Source organism: Centropristis striata, chromosome 15 (genome assembly GCF_030273125.1).
Source record: "Centropristis striata isolate RG_2023a ecotype Rhode Island chromosome 15, C.striata_1.0, whole genome shotgun sequence".
Taxonomy (NCBI): domain Eukaryota; kingdom Metazoa; phylum Chordata; class Actinopteri; order Perciformes; family Serranidae; genus Centropristis; species Centropristis striata.
Window position 1 is genome coordinate 12809375 of NC_081531.1, and position 21987 is coordinate 12831361.

The window sequence follows — 21987 nt, forward strand, 5'->3', positions numbered from 1 at the left end:
TTGAGGTCTGCATGTTCTGAGTGTTCTAGTTTCAAATTCAAACCAAGTTTATACCAAGACCTTTTAAAGAAATCTGTCAATCGTGCCTCAAGGACTCAAAAGGCTCAACAATATTCTAAAATATTAATAAATATTCAATTATGGCTGTATCCTAATTAGATGACCAAAAAAGCTACTTCTATTTCAGTGTTTGGGATACAAGCTTTTGGGGTTAAGACAGAATTGTGTGCATAGAAACCTTTTCATGATTAAATTATTTCATGATTTTTGAAAGTTTCTGGTGTCTGACTGAGTGTTGTACCAGATGTTTAGGTCTGTCTGCTGACAGCGAAAGTCACTGAAACCAAATAAGCGTGCATCTTGCCACCTGTTTTCACCCAATTCAAAATGTAGTTGATGAGCTCTTGCCTCTGCAAGAATAACAGAATATTGTTACCAAGTTTATTTATAATATCCTCCAAAGAGAGGTCCAACAGAAGTTTAAAGGTAGCTTTCAGTTAATAAAAACCTCTGAGGCTGTTTTAAGCCCCACACTCTGATTCAGACTTTACAGCTGTGATACTTTTGGCTGTTTATGCGATTTATCAAAGTTCATCCTCTCCGGTCTTCTTTGAATCTTGTAGGAAAGGTTTGATTCATTGTGTGAGGCATCCCTGGGAGGATTTAAAACTTTATAGTATTGATTTTTGTTGCTATTTATACAGTAATCACAGTTGACCCTCGCCAGTCTGTGTTGCATTTTAAAAGTACTGGCTTCATTAACTGTCTCGGGTTTCTTCAGGAGCTTTCGAGGGCAGTGGACACATGATAGGTCTGTGTCTTCATCCTCCTCTTCATCTCTCTTATCATCTGACATACAGCCAGAGGGTAACAGCAGTACACTGTGGTCCAGTCCTCACACACACTTCCCTGTGGATGCAGAGGCAGACAGGCACACACATACATGCACAAACATATACGTAAAAAGCACAAGTACAGACAAAACAAGCAGCAGAAACACGACCACAACAATGAGGTAAAAGCATAAGAAAATATAAACACAGGAAGCCAACCTGTTATTTTATTCTGTAATGTTTTTAAGTTGATTATTTGCTTCCCTGGCAGCTATTGGTGTGTTCAAGAATACTCTAACAATAAATCTTCACTTGCTATTGACAAAAAATGTTTTAGCACTTGAGTGCACACACTTACCCGTATCTTGTACCGCTCCCTGACCCCAACTCGCATTGCAAAGGTGGATCCTGGTAGCAGAGGCAGACACAGACACTCACCATACTGGTGAGCTAAACTCAGGTCTAAACAGCACGGCACAAGAGCCCCGAGAACACCTGCAAGCACAGAGAAGCACAATGTTTGAGCGTTTGAGTGATGTGTGTTAGCTTGTGACAGATAAAAAGATCATATTTAAATATTTCTGTCAGATGCAAGACATAACTTTAAATTATTACATTTTGTGAAAACATTTCATATTATGTTAAGTAAGTTCAAAAGGTGTGTGCTAGCCCTGTGTTTATAAAAATACAGTTCTATTTGTGTTTTCATGTTACATGTAGTCTTGTCTCTGCAGACATCAAACAGGCCGGTGCTCCAGTCTCCTCCCGTCTGTGTGATGGTGGTGATGGTTGTCGTGGTGACTCCGAGGCCGGGCTGTGTGAGTACTGGTTCCGTCGCTGCAGGGACACTGTTTGACCTCACATCTTCTTCACTTCCTGCAGTGAAGCCCCCCATTTCCTCTTCTTGAAACGCTGATGCTGAGGCTTCTGCAACTGACAGCCTTGGTCTGAAATTAGATATTTTTTTCATGAATCCGTTTTTAGATAGTTGGTTAATGAATTCACCACATGCCTACCAGTCAGAGTCGAACTAATACTTAACTGCAGGCTTAATATTAAAGAGTAAATTTAGAAAATGAGCCTCTTTTTTTCCTTTAGAGAAATTTGATTAATTCATTCATTGAGCTAATTTAATTTTTTCTAGAAAAACATGTTTTGTACTCAGCAAGCCTAATGTGAGATTTTAACAGCACGCCACCACAATTACACTAATATCTCACTAATATTATCCCACCACTTTATGTGATACATTTATTCTTGCGTTCAAGTGATTAAAGCCTTTAGCACTGCAAATTTTAGTGAAGGCAAAATGAAAATAAGATAAATATTTAGTAGGAAGAATAGATTTATGAAATGTTCCTGTTTAATTTGTATAATCATATATCATGAAGAGACATAAAAGAAGATTAAGAAGGAACACAGCAGCATAAAAAAGCTGAGTTAGATAAGTGAGCAGTTTGCTGTAATTGTATTGTGCTCTGTGGTGACAACACTGTGCTGGTAGGGCTGAAAGAAAACACTTACTGTTGTGTGACTGTCGTCTGCTCCATGACTAGAAGCTACTGGCACCCAGGGAGGGGTGAGGCGAGGAGACGGGAGAGGAGAGGGTGAGCAGGGAGTCAGCAGGAATGAGGAGGTGGAGGGGGGGCGCAGAGTGACACTTCCCCAGTGAGAGGGTGTGTGTCGGAGCAGATAAACCAGCAGTTGGATGGCTCGGCCAGAAGCTGTGTGACAGAGATAAGTCTTGTAGTTGTCTTCTGTTTGAGACTTTACTGCACCCCCTGCTAATACAGCAAATGCAGAGAGCGCAGATACACATCAGGGTGCATGGACATGAATGTCTGGCCAAAAATAATCAGATGCGAATGAATTCATGTAGTTAACACAAACACACCAGCAGGTCAGAACAGGCTGACATCTTGTAAAAAAAGTCATTATTTATTTACATGATTACTGAGAGTATAATAGATATAAACACCGCACATCCACACATATTAGAAATTAAGCAAACAAAGCAGGATCTATGACACAATGATGGATGCTAAACATAAATCCATGCTCATTATATCAATTCAAAAAGTTTGTTTGACCCATGACATTTAATTACATTATGTATTCAGAAAGAAGTTACACTTACCCGTAAGGCAGAGACACATGCAGTGAAGAGCTGTGAAGTGTAAGATGCATTTAAGAGTCAAAGAAATACTAGTGGTTCATGCATTTCCTGTGCTCTGACATTGACCTTTAAATTTAGACAGATGTACATTGCGTGTGGGTTACCAAAAGAGAGAAGTGAGGGGAGCTTTACGTGGTGAAAAGACATGTAATGAAACTATCGTGGGTTTGGAGGCTCAGACAGTTCACTCACATGCACAATGGGTGCAAGAGAAATATGCAACAGTTCATAGGAAAAGTGGATACTTTTCTCTTGGTTTGGCTCCTTCTTCAAGAAAATGTATCCTTGTCATATTAATTCTTAGTATCACAGTAATATGGCATCAATACAGTTGAATGGGATCTTTGAAATGAAAAGAAATGTTTTTCTGAAAATGTAGCTGTTTTGCGTTTGATTTTTTGCAGTTGTTTGACTAATAGTGATCCCTAATGGAAAAACGTTCTCCAAAAAAGGCTTTGAAGCAGAAAACCACCAGAGACCAACTGGCAGAGCCTAATTCCTCAAACAGAACAGAAAATATAACTGTTTAATTAGAAGTAAAATAAAATATAAATATAATTTAAAGCCTATTTTCAGCTTTAATATCATTAAAAGTTTGGTAGATACATCTGCAACTTAAAATGTAACCTAGCTAACACTAACAACAACTAAAGTGATGGTTTGTGTTAATCCTTTGTGCCAGCATCAAAGCTTACTGAAATATGAGGATTTGATTCACTTACTTGTCAGTTTAGCTCAAGCAAAGGTCCTTTTCTCCGTGTAGTCTAAGTTTTACAGTGTGTTGGTTTCAGCTCTTAGCTCTGTTATCTTTCGGTTTAAAAAAAAATTGTATTTATTTTTTGCTTTCCTGTCGTAAACTAACATTCTCTAGCTAACGTTAGATATACTGGCCAAAACCAGTTGCTAGGCAACCAACCGATTCCGGTAGCTAACTACTTAGAGATAGTTAGATTTTTGTTTATTGTTACTTGCACAAAGGCTATTCGGCAAACTGCATGTCGTCACCCTAATCACCATAATCACCATAATCGCCTAACTCATTTTTTCAAGTTTTGCAGGAAACACAAAAAAACTTCACCAAAAGTGTAGCATATGACAATTATTGATAATTTCACTCAAAAAGGATGTAACAAAGGATGGCTATTGGCATAGTAATAACGTTGTGTGTAAATTATGTAACTTAAGAGACATGACATGACAAGTATCATGAGCATTAATGTTACTTCAATGTGTCATTAATGTTCATGACGCATCCCATGTCATCTTTCTGACAGGCTTGTGTGACTCTTAGGTAGACACATTCAAAATAAAGTGTTACCATATCTTGCTTAAGTCACATTTTATTTTTGACTTAGGCATAATAAAACCACTTAAGTCTCACACTTGACATAGGCCATTATCTTAAAGGGGTAAAATCATATGATCTGATCAACTGAGGATGTATGTGATTTTACCAGAGGTGGCCGGCATCACGAGGAGATGCTTAAGCAAAAAAAAAACAAAAAAACAATTTTGGCAAAAAATGATTTAGGCGATTATTTAAACAGTGTGCCGATGTGTTAATATGTAAGCTTTATCAGGTGCTGGTAGGTTACCTTTGGAAAGAGCAAGGCTAGCTGTTTGCACTGTTTCCACTCTTCGTGCTAAGCTAAGTTAGCAGGCTGCTACTAAGTAGCTTCATATTTTAGCTACATGTGGGCAATATCAATATTCTCATCCAATACTCACCAACAGAGCAAATAAATATATTTCCCCTAAAAACTTATTTTCTATCTTGACTCAAATGATAAGAATTTAACTATGCTAATAATTAATTTATTCACTCAACTAAATAAAGTGTTTGGCTATTCAATCATGTTTGATTAGCACAACTCCAAGTCCCCAATAAAAATAAAAAGTCAACTTAAAGACAACTACAGACATTTTGTTATAAATACGGTCTGTAGGCATCTCGGTGGTTTTCCAACAACCCCTCACAGCTACACATTGTGCCCTCTTCCTCATCAGAGGACTGCTGAGACTGCAGGATTGACCTCACTATTATATACTATAGGGGCAAAGATCCATTGGCTTCACCAAAACCACAACAAACAACTTTTATTCATGTGGGTTACAGTTGTCTTATTATGTCCATCGAAAAAACAAAAAAACACGGAGAGGATAGCGAAAAACAATAAACAAGGAGGCTGAATATTTCATAGGTTTTATTGTTTCTCTGGAAAGCACAAGTCAGACGAGCACCATCCACCGCTAGAAAATAGGAAAGCTGTCTGACAGGCTGACAAAACATGAGGGAATGAAATGCCTCACCTTCAATGTATAAAACACCGCAGACACCATCTATATGAAACAACAGGCATTCCGGAGGATGCAGGAGCAGTCTCACAATGTAATAAAATAAGTAGCTGGGCATTGACAAATAAGACATGTGGCAGATGTTTGTTTGCCACCTACAGAAAAAAAAAAACGATTTAAAAGCTTCATTATACAGATAGTTTATTATTTATTGTGTTTCATATCAAACAGGAAAAAGAGTGGCCCTATAAAGAAAGACTCACGTCAAACAGATGACGAAAAGACAGACAGAATACAAGTTCTGGTGTTATCCTCCCAATCCAAGTCCTTGAGTAAAATGTATATTTTAATAGAGGAATCTAATTAAGTAACAAAGACCCAATAGTCTCAGATTTTTATCAGTGGGATTAAGTTATGAAGACCCTGAACCATCTCGGTTTTGTGCAGACCAGACCTGAAAGTACAGAAACTGTATGTTTTTTGTTTAGACAGAGGAGAGAAGGTCCTAGAAGCTTTTAAGGTCCTATTATTTTCAGATATTCCCTTAGGTTGCATTTAGCAGAGAAAAGGTCCAAAACAATGAGAACCTGCTTGTGTGTCAAATCTAACACCATCTGCAGTAGCAAAAAGGTGCAATACAGAACTATGAATTATAAAAAAATACATCATTTGTGGCATTTTCTTTGCAACATTTCCTGGTGCATTTGAACCTCAAATAATTCACTACTGAATGTGTCCATATGTCTGTCTGTGTGGGAGAATGAATGTTGTACTACTGAACCAGATAAACCAGCGTGTCCCCGATGTCAGCAGTGAGGCCGTTGTCGGCCAGAGTGACCCTCTTCTCCTCTAGATTGACGTTAAACACTGATTTGTTGGAGACAGGCAGTTTGCCCTGTTCCTCCTGTCCCAGGACGGGTACCCGGCGAGGCCCCAGCAGAGGGTCTTCGTACCTCATTAACTTGACTCTGGACAGATCTGGTGGAGGAGAGGCAGGCAGAGTCAGAGGGATCAGAGGTGAGGTGTGTGAGAGAGAAAACAAAAATAGGAAGGAGGGAAAATAAGAGGGGAAGCAGTTGAAGTGAGACACATAGGAGGGATGAAATGACGGCAGGGAAAAAGTGCAGAGAATGTTCAATGTGAGGAGGAGGAGGGAGTGAGGAGCATGGAGGAAGAGGTTAGTTATAGGCAGAAAGGAGAGGAGTAAACAGGCTACAGGAGCAACATGGCTCACATCGTACTGCTCTTACATAAGCTAATGTAAATCATTATTTCAAAGTCTGCCAGCATCTTAAAAAACACAAAAACTGAAAACAAAACACATGAAAAACAATAGATAGCAGCTGAGAAACAACCGCTCAGAGCACCTGGTGTTCTTATAATCTGAGTGGAATTTTTTTTATGAAGTTTCTTATGTTCCTTCTTTCCAATATGACAATGGGTGGGCTTCAATTGTCATTGCATAAAGCACTTAGCTTGGTTTTGGATTTAATGATGATGCTATAACTGCAATATGTAAAGACCTGGGGCCTGTTGAAATTGCTCAAAGAGAGGCACTGAAGACAATAGTGGTAAGTGGCACTTACATTTAAATCACATGATTATAACATACTGGTCTTAATTTTAAGCCGTGCTGCCCAGCTCCAAATATTATGTCAACCACTTTTTGTGAGCGGATCAATAAAAAATGGAAAGATTTCAGTTTCACTGCATCAAGGCCGCTTTATAGACCTATAGACTTTTTCTGGTCCTGTTCACAGCCACTCTGTTCCCCAGTCATTGTGCACAATGATGGCAGATGGGGAAGAATGGAAAAGGATGGAAAGGATAATAATATCAGACAATCGCCCCAGACAAGATTAGACTGTTGGACATCAATTGCATAATTGTCTTAGTTAGCTAAGCCACCAGGACACGTGATATAATTTCTTTAATTAGAAAGATAAATAATCTGAATCTACCCATGTAAACTTTGTTTTCATGAAAAGAGCTCTGAATTGTTGACTAGGTTTGATTGTCATCTATGTATATAAACAGGCCTGTTCGGAGTTCCTCACCATAGTTTATGAATTTCTGCTGGACATCCATTTATCTTACTAACCTTTAATGAGTCTGTTGACCTTGGCTAGGCGACGGATGATGCTGTCTCCGCTGTCCCCCTGCCGGATGTCAACCTTTGTAGAAAACTGGCCGTTGCATGGCTGAGGGTTGACAAGGGTCACACACACTCCCGGCTACAGAAACAGATGCACGACACAAAGGCAAAAATGTAAATGTCAAATTGAGTGAAAAACAAACATTTTTGGAGGGACACGCTTTGACAGAAGGGATGCATCCAATCAAACATCAATATAGAGACAAACACACAACAAACACATAAAAGCTGCTGGTGTCTGACAAATAGGTGAAAAAGAAGCGTGCACCTGTCACACACACACACATGCAGCCTGCTATAAGAGCAGTCAACATGCAGGCACAAGCATTTACCTCGGATCTGAAAACACTAAACGGTTTCCCTGGGCAACAATCCTCTTTCACTTTGTCATCAGCCTCAGATGCAAACAAGACATCGATCTGCTCCAACTGCAAAGGATTGGAAAAAGAAAGATTATAAGCTGATCGGGCCAGATAGTGTGTATACAGGTGTGTTTGATATGCACCCTGGCATACGCTGGTGGTGTTAACCAGGATCCTGCAGAGATCAGAGGTGTTACATCTGGCTTCACGCTAATCTGTCACACATTCCAAATCAGGGATGGTATTTCAGTTTGAGATTGCACAGACTAACAGGATTGTAGACTAGTTAAAAACAAGTAAGAAAAAGTAACAAAGAAGAAAATTGTAACTTTTCAAACTACATCTGCAGCAAAAAGCACTTCTCTGCGGACACTCCAAACCTGCAGTATTGCTTTGTCACAAAAACACATTTAAGATGGAGTATCATTCAAATCAGTTGAACACTGTGAGAGTGTGAGGTAAGTAATACATCAGTCTTTTTCAATCCTACATGATGATGCAAATTCTCCATCATTTTGTCTTTTGTGTGGCAGCTTATTTTTAGCTATGATCTTTCAGAAAACTGGGAATTGGATTCAGGGAATTAGTTTGACGTATAATATGTACAGTTTTCTTTCCGTTGCTAAATCTGTGCTGGTTTCACAAAAGTATCTTAGGGACTTGGGTTTTACTTTTCAACTGGGCTAAGCTTTTGTGCAGACAAAAGTATTAAGGGCTTTTCTGACTGACAACTCAGCTCAGGATTGTCTCAGCTGAGTTTTGCAGAGGTAGCGAAACTCGGCTTTAAAGCTGAGGAAATTTTTGAGGAAACCAAAATGCTGCAACTGCATGATACAGCTTGACATTGTAAAGACAAACAGAGCCTTATCAAGTGAACTTGTTTACTTTATTGTTCACATTTGAGAAAATGCTGAATTATAATATACTTCTATACTTCTTTTTTTGCTGTTCGGGGTTGTTACCTAATCGCAGCAAATTTAGTATTTATACTGCCAGTTTTTAACCCTGGACTCAAAAATGTAGACACCTCAGGTGTGTTTTCAGCTGGACCAGACAGTTTTTGAGTGGGGTCATCTAAAATGTTCCATTTGATTTTAGAAGTGTTGGATAACACAACGTACCTCGAGAGAATTGGTTAAGTAGACCAGATTTTCCATCACAACTGCCCGCTCATCATACTCCAGCTCCAGATCCAAGACCCTGGCCCCGTTCTTCTCAAGGTTCTCCTACAGGACACAAAGTACAACTCAAATAGTCAGAATTCTCTCTCTAATAAGCTCTCTCTAAAAGGTTTCAGTTTGCTGAAATGTAACATCTCTCTTTCTTCGTCTCTTCTTGAAGGTCCTGTAGTGAGCAGCAGTGGGTGGGCTGTCCAGCATGCAGTTAGGCGGTTTAACAGTTAATATGGTTCAACTCTCAATGCACTACAATACAAACAAAACAGGGCCAAGTGTGAAATCGATTGAGAATTATCGAGAAGATTGAAGGAAGGACAGACATGCGGGGCGGCTGTGGCTCAGTCGGTAGAGTCGGTTGGCCTTCAACCGAAGGGTTGGTGGTTCGATCCCTGACCGTCGCAGCCTACATGCCGAAGTATCCTTGAGCAAGATACTGAACCCCGAATTGCTCCCGATGCTGTGTTCATCGGTGTGTGAATGAATTCCCAATGGTGGCAGGTGGGACCGTTTAGGGTAGCCTCTGCCACCAGTATGAATGTGTGTGTGAACGGATGAATGAGCACAGTCTGTACTGCCCTACAAAGTCTAACTGCAGTAACTACGCAAAAGGTAAAACTGACAAAAACTGCTTTAAAGTTTTTTAACTTGTTTTAACTAGCCAGCCAAATGGGTCATAGGTAGATAAGTGATATGACACTTATTTCTACATGTATTAATGATGTCATTTTTATGCTCAAAAATCATGATGATTTATTTGACCTTTGACCCCAAAAATGTAGTTACTGCATTGCTATAAAAGGTATTTTAGACTTAATATTACAAAGAAATGTTATATTTTAGTCTTAATATAATTTTATCTCACTTTTTTACTTCATCACTATCTAGATAATAATTGCCTTTCAAACAAACTTATTATTTATTATTTTATGTTTAAATTAGTATATATATAAGCGTCTTTGTGTATTTTGAAAAGCGCTATATAAAACTGATGCATTATTATTATTATTATTATTATTATATATCCAAATCAGACCATGGTAAGTTACAATTACTGCTTGGTTTTGAGTTAGATTTTGTGGTTTTTATATAATTATTTCTCTGAAATGAAGCAAAATTGAAATCTAAAACTTTTTCACAAGATAAAACAGACATCAAGGAGTTCATTTTTAGTTATAACTCAATTTTGACCAAAAATGTAGTTACTGCAGTTAGACTTTGTAGGGCAGTGTAGTGTAAAGCGCTTTGAGTGGTCGCAAAGCGACTAGAAAAGCGCTATATAAGTGCAGGTCCATTTACCATTTACATGCAGAGACTCTTCCCATTATAGTGAGATAAAAGCGTTGAGGTCTGGAGACCAAGAATTCCACACATTGCTTTGAAATTTCATTGTAGCACTGTTGCTCGAACGCTATTGGCTACAGTTTTGTCATTGTTCAAAACAAAGAGGAATAAAAATGATTAAAAAATAAAAGAGGTTTGGCAAATGGGGACTCCAATCTTTCAACAGAAGCAGAGCTGTGCACAAAACAACAGATAAGTCACCTTATGGACAAGTTGAGTAAACAGCTTCTTAGCTGGTAAACAAACTCAACTTGAACAATGCAGAGAAAAAAAAAATAAACATAAAAAAGGAACTATGAAGGCAAATATGTGGATTGTAGACTGCTGGCACTAAATTCAATATGTGTAATTTAAAAAAAGGAAAAAGAAAAGAAAAGAAAAAGCCCATAAAAAAAGTTTCTATAGATTGTTATACTCTACAGAAGGATGGATGTGTCTTGAGACAGACACACACACACAATGCTACGACACTGTCACCTCTACTCCGCCAGGTTTACCTTGATCATTGCTACAAAAGGCATGACTCTCTTCATGTATTTCTTCAGTTCGGGCAGGGCTCCCAACTCGCTCGCTATCACTTTGTTGTCTGGAAGGGTCCCATTGTTGCTCTGGACAGACGTAAAAAACCAAAAAAACAATGACAGGTAAGACACGCAAACAAACAGGAACAAAGACAAAAAAAAATTGCTTGGTTGCTGCACAGCATTCCTTGCATAATCGTTTAAGATACTAGAGCAGTTATTTCAGTGCATGCCATGGTGCTTTTGCATATAACATGTAATACAATATGTAAAAGACCACCCCGTGTATGAATGTTTCTCACCTTGTAGTGCTTGCCGAGCAGGGATAAGGCACTGTGCTGCCAAGGAGGGTAGCTCTTGGCAACGTAGATGGTGCAGTGGGAGGGCTTGGCTGGGGGCTTTGAGTCACCTTTCTGTTAAGGAAAAAAAAAAGCATAAAAAAGGAGCATTTCAGATTCATCTCATGTAGCCGTACAGTTAGGTACTTTGGACTATGATGGATTTACTTTATTCAGTACACACAGCTACAGCATATACAGTATGTCGGGGGTGGATGGCCTCAATGGGATGCAGACAGCATGTTTGGATTATTCAAGAAGCAAGCTCTGTGTGTGTGTGTGTGTGTGTGTGTGTGTGTGTGTGTGTGTGAGAGAGATGATCTGTGAACTTATTTGATGTGACAGCTGTCAAGCCTACTCTATTTCTGTATAATATGCATGCCTGGATGTGTGTTTCTGCAAATGAGTCTTGATGTGACAGTATTTTTCTATAAATTAAACATAATCAAAAATAGATAAAGATGCTTCATGGGCATATGTAGCAAAGAAAAAAACCATTTGAACTTTAATGTGGCAAGTCAAACAAACTTTACTGTTGCAAAAAAACAAACAAAAAAACTCAGATTCCGGCATCATTCTGGTTACTTGAATTGAGTGTGTACGTTGCATGGTGTTAGTGAAGGAGGGATTTTGAACACAGGTCACATAAAGCATGTGATACTGCTGAAAATCAAACATCACTCTGGGTTTTATTTGTTAATCAATTGCAAAATTATGGTAACATGTCCTCTGAAGGCACAAGCCAGAGAGCAGGGTTATAAACTGAACTCATTTACTGAAAAAAAACATCTATCTGGCTCCTTAACATACATGGAAACATTATTATGATTATGATAAAGAGACAGCCTCTTTAATCCTACTCTGTTTCCTTATTTCCCCATCATGGTTCCATCTTGCCTCCATGGCAACAAAACATTTACAGCAAATCGATAACAGCGGTCTGGAAGCCTGAGATATGGGCTGTCTCAAATCTTGTCAATACTTGTTTTGCTTTTCTCCCAGCTGCCTACAGCCACTTATCGAAGTGCCAAACTGTTAACAAACAATAGACCAACTTTCTTGCTGTGAGCACAACGCAGACTAAAGCCTTCAAGTGCTTTTAAAAAGGGACAGTGAAGTCAAATTTATTTCTATAGCCCAATATAACGAATAACAAACAGACATTGGGTGGCAAAGCCTCGCTTATTTTCAAAGAGGAACCTTTTCATGGGACTGACATACAGAGGCTCTTCCCATTATCGTGATCTTTAAACTCTGAAGACCAAATATTCCATCAATGCTTTGTAATGTAATTGTAGCACTGTTGCTCAAACACTTTTGGCTACAGTTTTGTCATTGTTCAACACAAAGAGGAATAACAATGACTAGAAAAATAAAAAGAAGGTTTGAGAAATGGGGGACTCTACTCTTTCAACAGAAGCAAAGCTGTGCACAAAACAACAGATAAGTCACCTTAACTTGAACAATGCAGAGAAAAACAAACAAAACACAAAAAAGAATATGTGTACTGCAGCATGCTGACATTGAAAATAAGTACAATTAAAAAAAAGAAAGAAGAAAAAGCTTGTAAGAATGACATGTTTCTATTGATTGTTGTACTCTGTACTTATCCAGATTTACCTTGATCAATACTACAAAAAGGCATGAAACTTTCCATAGCAATTTATGAAAAATATAATAAAATGTTAAGGTAGGGCTATCTACTGTATTTACTGTGTCATGTGCAGAGACAAACAAAGCTTTTACCATCAAATAAGAAGACATAAATCATTAAGCAGCCAAGCAAATCCATTAATTTGTCAAATAAATACATGAATGTGTCATATAATTATTTAAAACTTCCCAATTAGCATGCTATAAAGCTACATCCCACATGGTAACAGCTAGTTGGCAAAATCTAGCCCAAGATTACTGTGTACTTTGTGGTAGGATGCTTTCTGATGCTTGTTAACTGAAATATCATTAAAAATACATATGCACTTCAGTGATATAATGAAAGACTACATAAAAGCAGATTGCTCAGACAGTTTGGTTGTGTTCTCAGTTGTGTGTGGGCTGCACATGTGATAAGAGAATGCACTTTGCATGCACACAAAATTATCTGTATATTTGATGGAAGTATTTGCTGTTGAATGCAGTGCATGGTTACAATTCAATTACACAGGCACACTTTTAGGCAAACATTTAACCATAGAAATGGTAATCAACAAATGCTACGTGTTGTACTGTGGAGTACAGATCACTGAGAAGATGAATACCACATATTTTGTATGCAAGGTTCAGTGAAACTGGCCCAGGAAAAGAGAAATTGACTGAATACACGGAGTGAGATTCCAACAGACCTCATTTTTTTGTTCAGAACATTATCTTTATACACAGTCTTGTGAGGTACAATCTATGACAGGCAGAAAACAAGATAACCCTTTCATACTTGAAACTGTTTTTTTTCCTTCTTTATTTCTAGCAAAAAAATGCTGAGATTTGTTAAGCTCCAAGTAAAAAAAAAAAAAAACTAAAACCTTCTCACACTTTTTAATTAGAAAAAGGACAAAAACAAAATCTGGTAATCATTTATCTAAACAACAAAACCTGATCTTTACTACTTGGTTATAGTGAGGCTAATTATTTCTAAAAAAAATTAATAGTTTCCTTAAGTGATTTAAAAGAATTCAGAGTGGATAAGCAGATTGTATTCTGTATTCAAATATAACAAATTGCTGTTAACTCAAGTTTTGGCATGCTGCCTGATGTTTTCCATCTTCTTATTGTGCTGTTTTTATTATTTTCTGCCTCATTGTGCTCCTCATCAAACAACCATGAAACTGTTAAACAACACCTGAGGGAGAAAAAGCTCGACACAACACTGCCTCCGATTTAATTACCAATCTTAATGCACTTGGAGACAAGTGTTGCATTTCATAAAAAAAAAAACTATTAAAAAAGAAAGCAATCAATTCTGCAGTCAATTCATTTTCTGAATTACTTTAAAAAAAAACATTACAGCAGTGAAGCATGTGAAATAACAAGGATTCTTACTTTGCTTTTGGGCGGCTGCATGTACGCTTTGAGTCTTAGTCGGAGGTCGTGTGCGGTCTCCATCAGGTACTGAGATGAACGGATCAGAACCTCGTCTACTGGACCCGCCACAGGCCACGGCCCCTTAATCACAGAGCTGGTCTATAAGGGAGAGAGAGAGAGAGAAAAAGGAAGGGATGTCATGAGTGAAGGGGAAAGACATTTGTTCATGCATGTTGGTATAAAGGAATGTTTTCTGTGGAAAAACAGGTCCACTGGCACTTTAGAATCCTATTATCTACAAAGCCTAGGCACAACCAGGCACACAGCATATTAACTGTGTGTAAGAATGCCAAACTGATGTGTGTAACACTGTTTTTGTGTCCACTGAGTGCCTCTTAGCTCTTTGGCTAGCAGTGCTGAACACATGATAGGAGAAAACACTGGTTGTGGGGCTTTTGTTGTTGCTTAGCGACAACTGAAAAAAAAAAAAACATCTCCGGAGCAGCAGCACTCTTTCATATTCATAAATTCGGGTGTTAAAAATATTCTCGGCTCTCTGTGCTGTTGGGAGCGTGCAACAGTGTGTGCATTCCTTTCATATTGATGAGAAAAAGAAGCCCATAGTGTAAAGACAGGCTCCTGGTGGACATGTACGTCAACAGAAGGAATATGTGTGTGTGTGTGTGTGTGTGTGTGTGTGTGTGTGTGTGTGTGTGTGTGTGTGGGTTAGTCATTTCACACAAGTAAATGAACAGTGAGAAAAGCACTTCTGTAGGCCTACATGAAATACATCTTAGCTTGTTGATCCCACGTGTATTCTTCAATGTAAATGAACACAGGAAGATTAAATGTTCCTCTTATACACTATTTCTGTTTTACTTGCAAGTAAAAGAAGGGGAGAAAAACATACGAGACAGAGGGGATTTGAGGATGAAAGTCACATTTTAACCCAGAGTCAAGGCACGCAGGCAAGTCAGAACATGAAACCCACATTATGATGCCAAATCCATATTTTCTTACCTTGCCAAGCAGACCCCAAGTGTATTCACAAAGGTGTGGACAAATAGGGGCCAGCAGAAGAGTCTGTCTCTCTATGAACTGGAAGACAAGGTCTCTGTGCATGCCCTCGATAGCCAGCTCACGATACTTATCTTTGGCTGCCTGCATACATACACAAAAGCAGTTTAAAAGGTCATCATCGTGTTGTGATTTCTAATCTATACCAGACACTATCTATAATCCAGTGAATGCAACAGAAGCTCAGGATGAATGTGTGTGTACCACAGTCACGGCCACACATTATAGAGCTGATTAATTAATAGATTCTTTATTATAATGTTGTTTTTATAGAATATTCTGAAACACATTTCCGCTGCCGAGGGAAAAGATTGCTTGATCCAATATACCCCCAATATGCTGATGTCCATCTTCGTTATGTATAGTGATAGAAACATATTATAGGACACATGCTGAATCCTTGGCAAAAGTTATGCTCCATCTACTGCAGTAATCATAACATCATCATAAAATGCTTAAGATGAAAAGCATACTTGTCTTTAAGAAATGGAGATTACCAAGTGTGCATTACAAGTGCTTATGGACATTTCATTTACCTGGAACTCAAAGAAGCCACTCTTCAGGGCCTCCTTGTACATCATTCTGTCATAGTGCTGCTCCGTCTTCAGGATGCCTGCATTCATCTCACTAGACAAACAGGACATAAAATCCTTGCAATCAGTCTGCAAAGACAGTTTGCCTTTCACTTTTCAGCACTAAAGAGTACAAAGTCAAAAGGTCAGAAAACTCAGAAAGACTGCCTGACTTCTACTTTCTGATCCATTTCTTACATTTCAGAAATCTTATTTACCAAGAAAAAAATCCATTTGCCTCTGTTCACAAAAGCACACCGTTATGCAACATTATTCTCGAAGAAATTAATATGTCTCTACTGTCCAACCTTGAACGTTTCTGATCAGCGCTACACATGGTGTCAATAGTTTGTTTCTGCTCAGCATAGATTAGAGCTGATATTATATGTGTCTGCCCTGTGATCGCCTGGTGAGCTGTCCACAGAGTTCAGATAAGTCTTTTAGGATAATGGATAAAGGGATAAAATTATTTTTACACCCATTGAGTACTTGGTTGGAAAAAGACTACAATAATTTTAAATAATTTAATTTAATATATGGCATTAACTACAAACATTTTAAGGTTTTCAGTTTCAACAATATGAGCATTTTCAGTATTGCACCACTTCATGTTACTAATAAAAGAAAAAGGGCTTTGGGTTATTCAGACAATAAAAGCAGTTGGAAGATGACACTGTGGTGTCTTACCATGGACATTTGTTTTTACTTATTTAGACAGTGAACAATTGATCATTTAATAATAAAAACTACATTTACGGACTAGTGATTTAAAATTGCTGTGATGTCCTTGACCTTTGACCTCCGAATTCTAATCAGTTCATCCTTATGTCCAATTGGACATCTGTGCCAAATGTAAAGACATTCCCTCAAGGCAATCCTGAGATATCACATTCATAAGAATGGGATAGACATCTAATTTTCTCTTTGTTGTTTTTGATTTAACTCCCAATCCTGACTGTTCAAGTTATTAAAGATGAAATTCAGCTCTGGATTCCCCATGTCCTTCTTCTAAAATCTCATGTATAGAGCCATGCCTAATGCGATATCCTCCATAATTTATGAGAGCTATATATATCTTAGTATCTGCAATACGAACCCATCTTAATGAATTTCTGCTCCTACCTGTCAAAGACCCGGTCGTTAAAGGTGTCTGCAGGTCCTGTCCTCAGGTTGTTCTGGTTGGCAATCATCTCCTTCACCCACTCCACCCAGGTGTAGAGCCGCAGGATGCCAGCGTCAGCCATGGTCTCTACAAAGTTTGCATCCTCCACGGTGTCCCCGGCATCGGCTAGAGCCAGACGCATACCTGAGAGAGGAAACGAATAGGTGTCTTAAAACGGCAGGAAGACAGAAGAGGTGCAATAACGCGTGAAGTTGTAGCTAATGTTTGCATAGCCAAAGCCTCCATTCTCACCACTGATTTTGTGATTGGTTCAAGATAAACATTTCACCTTAATTGTATGTAGAAGTGGGTGATATACAGTCAATGGAAAAAATTATTAGACCATCCTTTTTCTTCAATTTCTTGTTCATTTTAATGCCTGGTACAACTAAAGGTACATTTGTTTGCACAAATATAATGATAAAACCAAAAACAGCTGATATCTAGACATTTTACATGGTTTTCTTGATACTGATTTTGGTTATTATCAAGAAAACCATGGAAAATGGCTAGCTATCAGCTATTTTTGGTGTTATCATTATATTTGTTCAAACAAATGGACCTTTAGTTGGACCAGGAATTAAAATGAACAAGAAATTGAAATAAACAATAAAGGTCTAATAATGTTTTCCACGACCGAATATCATCTACGATAATATCATAAATGTTGTTTTGACGATGTGCAATTTTACATTATCGAGTATTTATAATATCTCAAAAAGAGAACAAACTAAAGGTGTATAGACGGTAGAGGAGAGGTGCATGAAAGTCCCTTTGTTAATATTAAGAAATGATAATGTGCCACTTATTTTCTCATGCTTCTATGCTGTACAATTCACCTCAGGAGAGAGAGCCTGAATGTTTAACCATTTAATGTCTCTACATTGAAATTTAACTGGGAGTCTCTTGAATGTTTAAGTTTAAAGAAAATAAACAAGAGCTGTTGTTCTGAAACATTGTGTCCATCCATTGATGTCCTGGTAAGCAAGAAGAATTTTAACACCTTTTTTTTGGTAAATAAATCACATTTTAAAGGATATTGTCAGATTATCGTTATTGAAAAGAAAAATAAAATAAAATAATCGAGATATATTTTTTGCCCATATCGCCCACCCCTAATTGTACGGCACGCATGCATCTACTAAACATAGCACTTCTTTTTTGCAAAATACTTTGACAACCAGGTGAAGTTCAGACACTTTGTGAAAAATTCCAGTCTGAGAAAACTTCAAATACCGAGCAGACATCCCTCCGAGCTTTTAGACGGGAAGTCAACTTAATACGTCTATCTGCTGTCAGTTCATGACGTTTTTTTTTACTCCCACAGCAGGACAGCTTCAAGAGACACAACAGACACGTCCATCTATAATTCAGCTTGTTCGGAACATAAAACAGAGGGTAGACATAACAACCAAAAATAAACCCAAACAAACAAAAAACAGGATTGATCATCTAATCCTACAGGTATAGTAAGGGCAGGATGTCGATCTATGCCTCTAAAAGGTAGAAATAAAAAGAAAACCTAACATATGCTGATGGACAACACTAATTCTTCAGAATAGATGATCATTATTAATAAATAATGCCTCAAAGACACTCACACATAAAGCTTTTGTTTTAAATTACATTTTCAGAGAAAAATTCTGCCACAGTACATGAGGTCTTATTTTTGGTCTCACAACTCCTCAGTAAAAATCTTCTCATGTTCCAATAAATATTTGATTCAGAGCCGATAATTTTTTTCTTTCTTGTGTATCTTGTTGCCTGCTGGAAAACATACAGGAGGTGCTGCCTTTCTGAAATAGCGATCATGCAATTACGTGATAATTTACCTCTGTCTGCCATAATATCATAAACCTCAATTAGTGGCTTCTGATAGGGAGATCATGAGAAATATACACTGCCCTACTAGTTAGACTTTGATTTAAGCATAAATTATAAATTATTATACAGAAACTCATTACTTACAGTGCAGAATAAGGGATCTGAAACACACAATAGCTCAAAGCACCCAATATCATCAGCTCTGCTATCTTATGAAGATTGGGCGTTTTCCAATTATCTTCAGCACGGCATAAAAACTTATAGTATAATCAAGTGTAATGGCCCGTGCACTATGAAAACACTTTGTAATCTGTTCTAAACGTACACCTTATGTGTTTTGCCTCCCACGTTTCAATGAAACATGACACGGATAAAAGAGTAAACGATCAGAAACAGAACACAGGAGGGAGAGATATCAAGAAGAAAGGGAGTTTACCGTCTGCTGAAAACTTGTCAATGGCTTGGGTGAGAGTGAGGAAGTTTCCAGTTGATTTGGACATCTGGTGAATAGTAAAACAGATGTTAGCAGCCAGAATCTTTCAAGCACGCCCACCCACACAAGTTCATTACAAAGCTTAGTGGAATAAAACCGTTAAGTCGCAGACTGTCTGTGTTTACAATCAACAAAGAAGAAAAACAAGTGCAAATCAACAGCACATACAGTAATTAGAATTCTTAACAGCATCAAACAATGGTTAATTACTGGCACATCAGAAGAGAAGTGTTTAAATAAAAAGGTTTGCTGCATAATATATTAATGTTAATATGGTTACTGAATGTTTCAACAACCCAGACAGAAGACCACATCAGCTCACAGATTTATATGTATTAACACTGATTGATATTTCACTCCATTAATAGATGACACACCTTTTCAGAGTTGAGGAGCAGGTGTCCATTGGCTCTCACTGCTTGTGGCCACTTTCCACTGAAGATGAGAGAGAGAGAGAGAGAGATTTCACCTTAACCATCATCATTATCATCATCATCATCAATAGGGATGCATTGATCTGACTTTTTCAGTCACGAAACACACTGTGATACCTTGGCTGCCAATATGGAACACCACTCCAATACCCATGTTTAATTAGCTGTGTGCCTCACTGTTTGGAAGGGACTGGGATTGTTCTTTTATATCTGCATTACATTACAATGAAAGTATAAACCTTTAAATGCAGCAACAAATTGTTCAAAACTAAAACAGGACTACATTTAAGAATACAATGTGCATAGTATAAAAACATAGAATTGAAGTGAATAGATTGACCCCGTTGTCACAGATACTTAGTCCAGCTATGTGGCGAGTCTGATATTCGATGTCACCATCAATATTGGTGCATTCCTTATCAATACAATCATGTTAACCCTAAACTAGTGCTCACATTTAAAAATATCATTCAATACTTGGTAAGACCTTTTAAATGGAATACCATTTCAACAGCAGAACAATGGACATTAAGACTGCAAGACAGAACGGCTAAAATCATTAGCATCATGTTAATAAAGACATTTTTCTATTATTGTTATACATCTTATTTCCATGTAACAAACAGATGCACTCCTCAGCGAAACTGGGAAGATGAATGATTCTGATGATACCAACGTCACATGACAAAAATTCAGGAATAGTTCAACCTGACCGCAGGCTGTTTACACAGAGCAGAGAGAAGAGACAGGAGATGTTGTAACTAAGGAGAGGTTGTACAAATGTAAATATTTAAATATGTATAGCATACAGAGCCCCCATTTTACCCATTAATGGTTAAACAATATTAGAATTAAGTATTAATTTGAGCAAAACTAGCTTACTTTATCACACCTTGCTAGCATGAATTACTAGGTTAAATTTGATCCAAAAATCTTTACAGTTAAATCTGTTTTTTGTTGTTTTTTTTACAATTGGCAGGGTCAAGTCTCTTTTCGCCCTTTCAAAATAAAAGCATCCGTTATCAAAACAGGCTATTGCATAGTAATGTGTATATATTTTATTTTGCCCATGTATGCATGCAGCAATTAATCGATTTATTGATAGTTAACGTTATGGATAAACAAGTTGACAGGTTTCTTCCAAATGCCCATCCCTAATTCAAATTAATTCAATTTTTTTGTAAAATAATGATTATAGTTGTATGTTTAATGTCTGACTATAATCAAGATATTTTTGAGTTGCCTCTATTTCTAGCCTTGAATGTGCTGTTTCCATAGAGGTGCAGGACTTATATTATATATTGAAGCGAAAAATGAGGCCACCGTGAGTAAAATGTGACAGGAGCAAAAAACGCCCTGAGACTGCTTGGGGTTCAGAGGGTTGATGTAAAATCGTAGGAATATGTTTTAGAATCTTTTCATCGAACTGTCAAACTCTTCCTCAAATAGGCTATAAAACTTGTAGGAAACACCAGCTTGGAGAACTAATATAAATGTCATTACAATTAAAAAAAAAGGTAATTTACACTTTTTTCTTAAAAAAACAGACTCTCTCCCTTAGATCTTAAATAACCTCAGTGCTATGAATTGTAATTTATGCTCGGAAATCCTCATTCATTTGCTTCTACTCTCTCAATCAAGCAGGTGAACTCACTTGTCTTTGGGCCACATGGCCACATGGTTGTACAGGTAGTAAGACAAGTGGTTGGGCACCAGGTCTTTGCCGGACACACGGACGTCCACGGGGTACCAGTACTCAAACTCCCTCCTCAGCTTCTGCAGACTCTCTTTAGGGATGTCTGTCTTGGGGAAAGGAGAGGTCTTAAAGAAGATGAAGTCCCACACCTCTCTGGTCATCTGCTCCGGCCTATGGGAGAAAAGAAAAAGAAAGACAAGAATGTTCAAGGCAATGAGGGATGTGTTGGGTTGAAGCAAGGTGAAGAGATGCAATTGAATGCAGCATTGGAAAGTGTGTTTCACTTCTCTTTGTCATTTTATATTAGTCCTGGGGAGAATATTCGAGGATACTTGAATGAACATTGAGCTATGAATTGATTTTTCTAAACCGTTTCTGAAATGCAGCATTTGTCATTGACTGGACGTTTTATTTATTTATTTTATTTCATGGATGAATACCGAGCAAAAAACTCCACTACGTCTGAAAAGCAACAACTGTCATTTAAAATGATTATATTTAGTTTTGAAATT

General features: G+C 37.8%; 2 protein-coding genes across 5 annotated transcripts in view; both read right to left on the reverse strand.

Moving 5' to 3' along the window:
• Positions 1 to 427: 427 nt before the first annotated feature.
• Positions 428 to 3952, reverse strand: plac8l1 (PLAC8 like 1). 4 transcript variants are annotated; one of them, XM_059351962.1, is made up of 6 exons: positions 3732 to 3952; positions 2971 to 3000; positions 2358 to 2557; positions 1548 to 1780; positions 1192 to 1328; positions 428 to 909 (listed from the first exon to the last, which is right to left on the reverse strand). In XM_059351962.1, the coding sequence occupies exons 3-6, from the start codon at positions 2381 to 2383 to the stop codon at positions 778 to 780; spliced, it is 528 nt and encodes a 175-aa protein (XP_059207945.1). In that variant the 5' UTR covers positions 2384 to 2557; positions 2971 to 3000; positions 3732 to 3952; the 3' UTR covers positions 428 to 777. The 4 variants fall into 4 exon arrangements, with proteins under 4 accessions (XP_059207945.1, XP_059207946.1, XP_059207947.1 ...); XM_059351963.1 differs by having other exon boundaries at positions 2358 to 2614; XM_059351964.1 differs by having other exon boundaries at positions 1548 to 1736; positions 2428 to 2617.
• A 1244-nt stretch (positions 3953 to 5196) lies between these two features.
• Positions 5197 to 21987, reverse strand: part of lars1b (leucyl-tRNA synthetase 1b) — a 28232-nt gene continuing 11441 nt past the window's right edge. Inside the window, exons 20-32 of the mRNA XM_059352421.1 lie at positions 21434 to 21646; positions 19723 to 19780; positions 19289 to 19352; positions 16989 to 17172; positions 15831 to 15921; positions 15238 to 15378; positions 14236 to 14376; positions 11164 to 11274; positions 10838 to 10948; positions 8943 to 9047; positions 7792 to 7887; positions 7406 to 7538; positions 5197 to 6282 (exon numbers count right to left, since the gene is read on the reverse strand). Of these exons, the coding sequence (XP_059208404.1) occupies positions 6077 to 6282; positions 7406 to 7538; positions 7792 to 7887; positions 8943 to 9047; positions 10838 to 10948; positions 11164 to 11274; positions 14236 to 14376; positions 15238 to 15378; positions 15831 to 15921; positions 16989 to 17172; positions 19289 to 19352; positions 19723 to 19780; positions 21434 to 21646 (1654 nt within the window). The 3' untranslated portion in view covers positions 5197 to 6076. The remainder of the gene's footprint in view (positions 6283 to 7405; positions 7539 to 7791; positions 7888 to 8942; positions 9048 to 10837; positions 10949 to 11163; positions 11275 to 14235; positions 14377 to 15237; positions 15379 to 15830; positions 15922 to 16988; positions 17173 to 19288; positions 19353 to 19722; positions 19781 to 21433; positions 21647 to 21987) is intronic.

Coding starts and splice junctions, on each gene's coding strand:
- plac8l1 (XM_059351962.1), bottom strand. CDS start 2,383: ATGGAGCAGACGACAGTCACACAACA. Junction 1,329..1,547: donor CTGCAGAGACAAGACTACAT/GTAACATGAAAA, acceptor CTGTGCTTGCAG/GTGTTCTCGGGGCTCTTGTG. Junction 910..1,191: donor GGGAGCGGTACAAGATACGG/GTAAGTGTGTGC, acceptor CTGCATCCACAG/GGAAGTGTGTGTGAGGACTG.